The 10687-nt window shown below is 41.7% G+C and overlaps 1 protein-coding gene across 1 annotated transcript in view; it reads left to right on the top strand.

Annotated features, from left to right (window-relative positions):
- Nucleotides 1-10687, top strand: part of DCBLD1 (discoidin, CUB and LCCL domain containing 1) — a 76171-nt gene that overhangs the window by 26602 nt on the left and 38882 nt on the right. Inside the window, exons 2-3 of the mRNA XM_018563897.1 lie at nucleotides 4002-4216; nucleotides 8621-8635. Coding sequence (XP_018419399.1) covers nucleotides 4002-4216; nucleotides 8621-8635 — 230 coding nt within the window. The remainder of the gene's footprint in view (nucleotides 1-4001; nucleotides 4217-8620; nucleotides 8636-10687) is intronic.

Here is a 10687-nt window from a genome sequence, read left to right as displayed (position 1 = left end):
TTTGCGCCCCCCCCCCCCCCACACACACACACACACACACACACACACACACACACACACACACACTTTTCTGACTCGACCAAATACCGAGCAGTGTGTGGCCATGCTGTGGACCCCTTTTTTAATTGACTTTTGTTGGAGGAGCCAGGTTAAAAATTGTTGCCTGAGGAGTGTCTACAGCCAATCTGCTGCAGTCACCATCCTTGTAGTCTGACAGCAGAGGGTGCCAGCTGCCTGAATACAATAGCTGCCAGGGAAGATTTCCCCATCCACGCTGTTAAGCTACATTGAGTGTATGGCCAGCTTAAAGGAGAACTATGAGGTGAGTGATTTTCCACTCACCTCATAGTTCTAGCCGACCTGTGACAATGAGACTGTCACAGGTCGGCTCAGTAGATCGGGAGTTGAGCGAACACATACCATGTTCGCTAACCTCTCGATCCTGTCACGGCTCTCTGCCGTGACAGGGGGAGGGGCTGGATTCCCCGCTCCGATCTGCCAGCGCTGACTGGCGGAACGGACGGGGAGGGGGCGGGTATAGCTGGCTCTGCCTCTAGATAGGCAGAGCCAGCTGTCACTCACGCAGCTGGGCTGATCCCGTCATCTACGTCGGGATCCACTCCGGCTGCGGCGTCTCAGTATACCGGGAGCTGTAGCTTGCGGTATACTGAGCTTAGGGTAACGGGAGGACGCTAGTTTGTGTCCTCCCGTTACCCTAAGGAGAACTATGGGGAAAAACACTGACCCCATAGTTCTCCTTTAAAGAAGAAATCCAGGAATTAAAATTTTTTCATAACTCCTTGCAGTGGGACTACCCCCACATTGCAAGGGTTAAGTGCTCGTTTGTGTCTAGGTGCTAAATTAACAAAGACTTAAAGTTCCAAGCCGGCCAGCTGCCAAGGTGCTTCTTCCTACCTGCCTGTCCCCTCCTCTGCAGCACATTGGAATGTCCCTCGACATCCTCACATCTATGCACAATGTATAGAAGTGATGATTTACTACACCTTAGACTGCTGCAGAGGTCTAAGCCCTCATTCACATTTGAGCAACGTAGAATATGTGCGTTTTCAACGCGTTTTGTGTAGCATGTTTTTTGCAAGCAGATCATGGCACATTGATGTGAATGGACAAATGAGAGCAAAACTCCAGCAAACAAGCATTTGTGAGCCTTTTCATTGAAGTCTATGGGGCCAAGAAGGGCAGAATCCGTCCAAAAGAAGCTCATGTACTTTCTTCAAGCGACTGGCGTTTTGCTACAAGGGACAAACCGATCAGATGGTAACATGGCCATAGAAATTGATTTTTGGGGGGGCTTTCTTGAGGGCAGAAAAAAATTCTACAAAACACTCCGTGTGAATGAAGACCAAAAGTCAAAGCTTCCTCTGAGCTTTGGGTGAGTATATCTTCTTTCTTTTCTTTTTCTTTTTTAACGGACACAAATGAGAAGTTAACCCTTGCAGTGCGTTTATAGCCTCACTTCAAGGGTTAATTGAAAGCAAACATTTCCTGGAGTTTTACTATATAAGTCACTGAAGTCGCAGCATACACAGGGCTGTAGTCTTCCGTGCTCATAAGGTAAATATTTGTTTTTCTTCATTTTAAGTGACACTACAGCGCACTAGCCAGCGTTACAGTAGCCAGCAACACACCCGGAGCTCAGTACAGCACCATGTACATTCCACAGTGGAAGTGAACAAAAAAAAAAAGTTTCCTGTTCAAAGAATATTTTTTTATGTTGAATAAAGCAATATTTATTTGCAGCCATTCATTTTCTTGAAGCAGTTGGATCATTTTAATACTTTTGCGTTTTGCGTTCGGTATTTGCTGTCCAAAGTCCAAACAATAGCCTGCGATTTGTTCCTGTTTATCTGCTTTGCCTGATCCCTGATGGGTGAGGTTTATAATGGGAGTTGTTTTCCTGGAAGAATGCATAGAATACATGATACTTCACAGCCTCCATTCTTGTATTTTTCACTTGTCACATACCAGTGTAAGGATTATTTCCTGATACATCTTTATACATTCTTAAACATGAATATGTGTTTCCTTTATTTTGGTCTACTCTGTTCTATCTGTACATTGTGCACTTTATATACTGTTATGGCTGCCGTACTGTTATTTCAGCGGGAACTTCACCCTACCTTGCCAAAATGACATCCGATCACTAATAATTGTCCTTTACTGAAAATCTAAATGCTTAATAGTCTATGGAGTCCAGTGTTGTCTTCCTTGCAGAGGAAGTTTTTCTTGCACCACTTTGCTCCTTCATCCTCTATCTTGAAACAAGGTCCTGCGTATGTACAGATGTCTATGCCATAGATCTCGCAAACTACCTCCTGGGATGTGTGACATAGACATCCAAGGTGGCAACTGGTGGCCAGACTACATGATCCTTGCCTAGGTGAGAATTCAGAAAGTAAACCTCTTCAAAAAAAAAAAGTAAAAAAGGTAAAGTCAATGTTAAAAAAGGTCTACAATTGTGTAAGAGGGAGGGGGAGGAGGCAAGTGAGAGAAATAATTTTTATGGGTGGAGGTCAACTTTTAATATATCAGGAGATATTTGAGACTACCAAAGATCTGCATGGCTTATTGATCGTTCACTTGAGTCAAAATTGATAATCAGGTTTGAATGGCACACAAGGATAGCAACTTCTATTTAATTTTTTATCCAGGCATGGCTCTAGGTCGCTGGGCCACACCATTAGTTACAGAGGGCCAGTACAGAATTAAAGGAGTTCTGAAGTCCCAGCATATACTATCCTGTTATAACATCAGCATTGTAATAGGAATACATACTAGAGTTGTCATAATGCAATCGAAGCTTGACAAAAATCCCTTTTTATGAAGTACTGCGTTCTATAGTAGGACTGGGATAGATCTTATAGAAATACATATTTATTTTTCGGTTTTGACCATAGATACCCTTTAAAACTAAGTAAACTCATGCCAGATCTTTATTTTCCAAAGCACCAGATGAGACTGAAACCCATGTGCTCTTTTATACAAATACCCATTTCATCTCCATAGAAAGTGCTGTAAAGGGGCCAGATGTGTAAAAACAGGGCATTTTGACAAGTACTTGTCAAAATGCCCCAATGTTTGCGCTATGTTTTTTGTTTTGTTTTTCACTTACCTTCGGCGTGTGTGGGAGGAGCTCCAGGTGGGGTCCTAATTTAGCTGGCCGGCGACTGCCTGAGGATCCCGACACGCGGGGCACCCCAGGCAAAAAAAAAAAACATAGCGCAAACATCGGGGCATTTTGACAAGTCAAGTACTTGTCAAAATGCCCTGTTTTTTTCCGCCCTCACCCTGCAGCGCCGTAAGGCGGTCGCCTGACTTGCCTTGCGGTAGCGCCGGGCTTGAGTAGCATGCAGTAGGGGCTTCGCTTATTTCTCCATTGATTGTCATTGTCTGTAATAAATCTCTATATTTGAGGCTGACGATCACCATATGTTCTTGCATGTATCTGAGTTTGTTGGGTTTTTTTTTTTAGGGTGGAATTATTTGGCAGCTTGTTTTTAGACTTATGACTGCTGTCTCATATGTATGCCCAGTTTAAGATTCTGAAGGGGCCTTCTCTCATAGCGCTGTTAGTTAAACCAAGGCAGCATAAGCACAATAAATGCCACATTTCAGGTCACAGTAAATGATGAGCTTTGTAACTTGAAACATTGCAACTCTTGCGCTCTTCAGTTTGTTGTGCCAGTGATTATCTACGGCTCATTAAATACCATGTTCTGAGCAGTTGTACCTATTTAAAATTTTATCATTTAGATGGACTGTGTTTCTCTTTTTAAGGTCCTACTGTTTCTTTCAAAAAAGAAGTCACCTTACCTAGCATGCTTTAGTTGTCTGCTTCCTTTAAAAGAAAAAGATCAAAGCTTCTAAAGTCAAGTCTTATCACTGATCACATATAATTGTCATTACTTCATGTTCTATTCCTAGAAGTCCAAGACTTGTGCAGCCCATTTTATGATGTGCCTTCTTGTTCTTTGTTGCAGTGGACGGATGTGGACACATGGTTACTAATGAGGAGAGTGGAACATTGACATCTAAGAACTATCCTGGCACTTACCCCAACTACACCCTGTGCTTAATAAAGATCAAAGTGCCCGCTGGCAAAAGTCTATACCTAAAGCTGGCAGACCTGGATATTGAATCCCAAGACTGTGAATCTGCTTATCTCAAAATTTACAAAGGATCGTCCAGTGAAGAAGTTGGTGAGTCTCTGGCCTTTTTTGTGTATTAACAATATGCTCTGAAACTGCTCGTTTTGCTTAAAATACTCTGATTTTATTTTACATGACACAAGTAAAGCTGGTCATACACAAAGGGCCAGTTCACACCAGCCACTGCGCAAAACGCATTGAGTTCTACGGGCACAGTGGGGTGAGAGGTGCTTGTACAGTGTCGCATCCTGCTGTGCTGAAAAAAGTACTGCACGCTATACTTTTGTTACAGTGCGTTGTGGTAGTGTGAACCAAGCCCATCCGTGACTAGCCAAATTGCCTTGTCTTGCGTTGGAGCTGCACTGGAAACTACGGCTAGCGCAGCCCCAGCACAAATGCTGTGAATGGGCCCTAATAGATTTCATTTGTTCAGCCTGTGGACTAAAAGAGATCTAACGGATATCTCCAACCACACTAAACAGCGGGGATGGACGAATCTTGCGTGTCTAGCTATTGTATTCTGACAGCTGTCAGAATATCCAAACTGTTCGACTTACTATTTTCTACCTGGCTCTTTCAACAAAACTCAAATGAATAATCAACTTTTGTCAAGCTGGGTGGTGGTGGCAGGGCCAAAATAGCTTGAATTTTGTCTACTTTTTGCTGACATTGCTGAAATTCGAACGGTATATGGCCAGCTTAAGATTTGAGGGATATCTGTAATAGACAGGTTCCGCATCAATAGGAAAAAATACACAATGATAACTGATGACGAGGAGTCCTTAGACTTGGATTTGTGGTTCTTCCAGTGGAATTTCGCTTGTTTGAGTGTAAAATTACAGAATGCAGAAAGATGGCGATTTTTCACCTTAAATACACTATGCTACGAGGTAAGGAAAACATTAGTTGAGAGAACCCCCAACAATGTATTGCTATTGCATGAAAAAAAAGATATTACCTCAAACAATGGGTAATCCATTTTTTTTTGAGGTCTGTTCATTTTAACCTTGTGCAATATTGCTGTATTTACAAACGTTGTGTTCTTTCAAAAATAAAAAAAATTAGAAAGTCATTTTGGATTCTGTAGCTTTTTTCCCCTATTGTTTCCTTGGAAACTGTCTTTTTAAACAAGGAGCAGTATCGGGCTTGTGATTTGAAGTGCGAGACACTGATTCACACTTGATCATTTCCTCCCTTGTGTCTGCGCTCTTTACATATGCCTGGCTGTCCTTTTAACTAAAGCAGCCTGTCTTTATTTAAAAACAATGGCTGCCCATATGTAGCCTGACCATTGTGAGGAATGTGACAGATGCACCACTTATTTCAGTTGGGAATTTGTCAGGCTGGGTAGAAGTCAACTAGAGCACTTGGATCCATTTGGTATCACACAGATTATCAAACGCTCATGAAAATCTTTTTGCAGCTAGAGAGAAAAGGGAAGAATGTTTTAAATAGGGTGTGCTGCATCCACACCTTGGTCTAGTGAGGGAGTAGGTTACTTGAGGACATTAGACTCTGGCAATGCACGAGAGGATGGAAGGGGGTCGCAACACTGTCTCTCTTGGTGAGCGAGCTGAAGAAGTGAACAAACTAATTCTAGGTATGCAAATGTTCTACTATTATTTCATGTCCATAAGAATTGGATCTAATTTATAAACGTTCTAAAAAAGGCCATCTGCTTTATCCATTACATACATTCGGCTACATACATGCCATGTACGATTACATGCGGACTGCCGCCGAGAGATGCGGCTGTTGTCACCATGTCATTACTTTCAATGGGCACAGCGGTCACATCAGACCAGAGACACCTGGGATTCCTGCCGCAGGAATCTGTAGGTTCTTGCCACAGGAATCCCAGAACGCGATTTAAATCCCTGTGTTAAAGGGGCCCAACGCAGCCACTACACCTGAGGAATGGTAAATTGCAACATATTTCATTCGCTCTTGGATTTAGATACCCTTTAGGTGCCACTTGACTCCATGTCATACAGACGTTTGTGTTGAGTCCTGCGATGCTGAACTTCAAACCTCTTTCCCTAAATCCAGTAAATGTGATTAGAGATGAACTACGCATTATATCCCTAACAATTCGTTAACACTTAGCAGGTTGTGCACTGAGCTTAAGGAGTCCTAACATATGTCGTCTTGCCCTTATGTGACCTTAATTTTCATTTCTGCATACTCTGGTCTGCAGGTCTTTGTCCGTCTGAGCCTTCCGTAACAGCTGTTGCTGCTACAAAATATTGGTTTGAGGAAAAATTCTGGACAGACCAGCATTTTTTAATCTTTTTATTTATTGTTTTTACAATAATTTGATCACTGACAATTTAATGTGCAATGAAACTGTTAGTATACATCTTTAAAAACAAATATTCCATGAAGGAAATGGAGGGAGGGAAGGGACAACATTTGGTTATTGAAATCAATTGCACAGTTTTTGAGGCAAATGATTGCTTGATATATATAAAAGGTTATATGAACACATAGTGGGAGTCAGAGAGGTTGGAGCACAGGGTGGTGCATGAGAGGAGCTCAAGGTTGCATTATGTTGGTCTGAGGACATGTATTTGTATTTTTGGGAATTGAAGAAGTAAAGGGAATGGATACATGTTTATGCATAAGTACACGTACGGTAGGTTAAGGTTGTTCCCTCATTAAGGTGGTGGATTTGGTTAGAGAATGTAAGATAGAGAAGAAGTCATTAGGTATTGATGGCAAGAGCATGGGTATATAGATAGAAGCCCATCCTGGATTTAGTATACAATGTAATAAGGGAGTTTGTTTTCTTTTTGAATATGTAATAATTTGTTTGTGAAACTCTCAATAAAAACATATTTAACAAAAAAATATATATATATTCCTTATGCTTTGAGGTATTTTCTCTCAGTGAATCTTTACTACAAAAAATGTCAAATATTCAGCATGTTGTAAATCTTGTCAGTGTATTTTTAAAATCTCAGAAAACCTTGTTTCTACGAATAATTTATTATATGTAAATGCAGGAAGCCACATTTCCTCTTTGCATGCACAGACTTTCGTTTCTGTTTTGCAGTTCTACAAGTTTCTTTTTTACAATGCAGTTCTTTTTTTTTCTGACCTCTTCCCTTCCTAAATGGCTAATATCTCCCTGATGTTATGGAAGAGCAAGCCCGTAAAATGTGCATACAAATTCATGTTATGGTGCACACACACACGCACTCCTATTGGCTCATCACTGTGATGAGTGGTCTCACTGGCCAGTAGGAATGTGCAGAAGGAAGGGACGGACAAGTTTTGGCGCTATTTGAAGTGCTGAAGCTTTACCTGTCAGAACAGCTAGGAAGTAAAGATGGCCATACACTTCATTTTTTCCTCGTTCAGTCCCAAACGAGAAAACACGATAAATTCCACCATCCACACTAAACAGCACATATGGGGAAATCCCCCCCCCCTTGCTGGGCTGTTGTATTCTGACAGTGGCAGATGTGCTGCTATAAGAATAAGTGAACACTGAGTGTAATGACTTTTCGGCCAAGAATTTTCGGACCAGCTCCTTCCACAAAAGTCAATTGACTTTTTTTGTCCAACTGAGAGGTGCAGATGGGCCACACTTCCGAATTTTTGCTGAGTCAGCAGGACTTTGAGCAGTGTATGGCCAGCTGTCGATGTGAAAGCAGAGGATTAGATTCTGGTGCACTTTATATCTCCAGTAGTTTTTTTATGACGTTCTGTTTAAGGTAAACACTGCAGTAATGACTCATAATGTGCACTTACTGAAAATACACTTTCCCTTTAAAGAGAGAGGAATCCACCTTGGTTATCACATTGCCTGAGGAAGAACTGTCCATCTATACTGCTTCATACAAAATAGTGACATTCAGATTTGCAGTGGAAAACTAAAATGTGATTTATATACAGACCTAAAGGCGTTCCATTTCCAAGAATTATAATTAGAGAAAAAGCTGCCTTACTAAGAGTATATTGTATAGTTTGTCTCCCACCACAGGAAGAGTACCTTCCAATATACATCCTGCTGGCAGTGTACTGCACCTCCAGCACTGCTGATAATATAAAGAGTCCACAGGTTTCAGACAAATGAATGGTGACCGAGAGTCCTTGTGGACCAACAAGTGATCGAACCTGCTGACATCACAATTTCTAGGGACTGTTGTCCTTTTCGTGGCATCTCTTACCCATTTAAAGCCCATCTCCAGAAAAATATTAACCCCCCCACTACCCTAAATGATCACTGGCATGACATCAAAAAACCCTTTTGTAAAAGCTCTTTTTACTCACCTGAAGCCACGGTCATGTGATGATCCAGTCCTGAGTCTTCTCTCTTCCTCAGTTTACAGGTGGGGGGTCCTTTTTGGGTGTCCATGTGCTTGTTTGATGTGGACACTTCCTATTTCTTGTCCTCAGCTGGGGTCCTCAGGATCCAGAATATGAGTCTGTTACAGGTGAGGGAGGGTCCTTATTTGGGTGTCCATGTGCTTGTTTGCTCTGCACACCTCCTACTGCTGTTCAGTGCCAGGGTCCTCTCGAGATCCATGATATGAGTCTGTAACTGTGTCGTTTTGACTCCAGCGGGCTTATGGGGACCAATTAGCATGGGCACACCGCTGGATTAGTGGAAACTGCACCAGCGAGGGACCAAAACTGCTTTCATGACCAGGTAAGAAAGAAAAGGTGCAAGATAGCTTGAAGTAGGGTTAATATTTGCCCTGAAGATGGTCTTCAAGCTTGTAATTTACACCTTTTGTGTTACCCTATGTTGACTCAGAGTTGTGTATTTGCTTATAAGTGCTACACGTCTGTGGGAACACTTCTTCCCAGGTCTTAACGCCAATGTATCAGCAAGAATTGATTAGGTGATTTTTATAAAAATCAATATGATTATTTATTAGAATTGCAGCATAATTTCATCTTTCAAATAGAATTCCAGGCAAATCGCTAAAGCTGGGTTGGGCAACCTCAGCACTCCAGCTGTGGTGATCTGCAAATCCTATCATGCCTCTGCGAGCCATCCATCTTGCAGTGCATCATGGGTTCCACAACAGCTGGAGTGCCAAGGTTGCCTGCCCTAATCTATAGATTTGCAATTCTGTATTTTCATTCTTGTGATTTACACAGCACTACGACACTACACAGACAGGAAGATCACTCTTCTACACCTTACTCCAGTTTTACTTCATTTTCCAGAGAGATGACCTAGGAAGTTGTAATGCTCAATATGAAAATAAGTCTGTCGCCTGCCGAGCTGTCTAGTGTGGAAGTGGTGTGTAAATCAGATAATTGGCTGAACAGATTTGTACATTTTTTTGGCAGCTAAAGAATTACACATGTACTGTATGTATGGTATCTGCATATTTAGCTGGTTGTCTGGGGTCCTGCTTTAAGCTCCTCTTCTTAAGAGATGGTAATGTTTGGTTAAAGTTATTCCTGGACAAACGATGGTTTCCTGTTTTTTCATCTATGTGTGATGTAAGAAATAAGAACAAAGGTATGGTCCTATTGGAAGTTTACTGTGCATTGTGTGTGTGTCCATGGCAGATATTTATAGCGGATGTTAGTGTCTCGGTCTTCTTTTGTCTCAGGAAGCTGAATTTGTCATACACATGTGTTATTAATATCAGTTGACAGGAAACATGCAGGTTGTACAACATAGAGCTGGTTGTTACTGGTAGAGCTGGTTGTTACTGGTTTTGTTTTTAGAAACATATGGAATCTGAAATAAAAAAAATATTAACTATGGACTATGGATTAACGAGCAGCATCACATCGCACACAATCTCTGGTTGTGCCAAGGCCGATTTTGCCAGCCTGGCTCTTTGACATGTCTTTGGACCGACTAGAAGTCTAATCTGATGGCATTCATTTTGAACTGGCCTGACACTAATCTGGCAGGACCCCTTGTGCCTTGACTGCCTTTAGGCATTCCCTAAAGACTCATCTCTTCAGGGAAGCCTATCCCACCTCAACCTAACCACTCAACCATCATGTTCTCAAACAATCCATCCCCACACAGCTCCCTCCTCATGTATCACTTCCCTCTCCCTATTAGATTGTAAGCCCTCACGGGCAGGGCCCTCCTTACCATCTTGTCTTGAATTGTATTGTGACTGTAATGTCTTTCCTATATTGTAAAGCGCTGCGCAAACTGTTGGCGCTATATAAATCCTGTATAATAATAATAATAGTAACATATGTAATATATCATTGTGCAGACTGGATGTGATGAAGACGCGGTTCATCGGGATTACCACCTTTGCAATCAAATTTAAGAACCTGCACTATATATTTGTGTTCACGCAGCATAAAATATATTTCTTACTTTTCTAGTTTCTTTTCAGCAGGATTCTAATAAAGGGGTAGCTTCTATTGTGTCGACTAGCTGGCAATGTGCAATTAACATACAATCTAACAAACCTTTTGTTAGAACAGCCCTGCACATCTCGTTTTCAAATGATAATGAAGATGTGACAGCACAATACAGACTACTTGTGGTAAATATAACTCTCCAGATCTACCCCCCC

The sequence above is a fragment of the Nanorana parkeri genome, unplaced genomic scaffold (genome assembly GCF_000935625.1).
Source record: "Nanorana parkeri isolate BGI_ZX_2015 unplaced genomic scaffold, ASM93562v1 scaffold22, whole genome shotgun sequence".
In the NCBI taxonomy this organism is placed as follows: domain Eukaryota; kingdom Metazoa; phylum Chordata; class Amphibia; order Anura; family Dicroglossidae; genus Nanorana; species Nanorana parkeri.
Note: the sequence above shows the minus strand (reverse complement) of the source record. Positions and strands in the feature narration are given on the sequence as shown.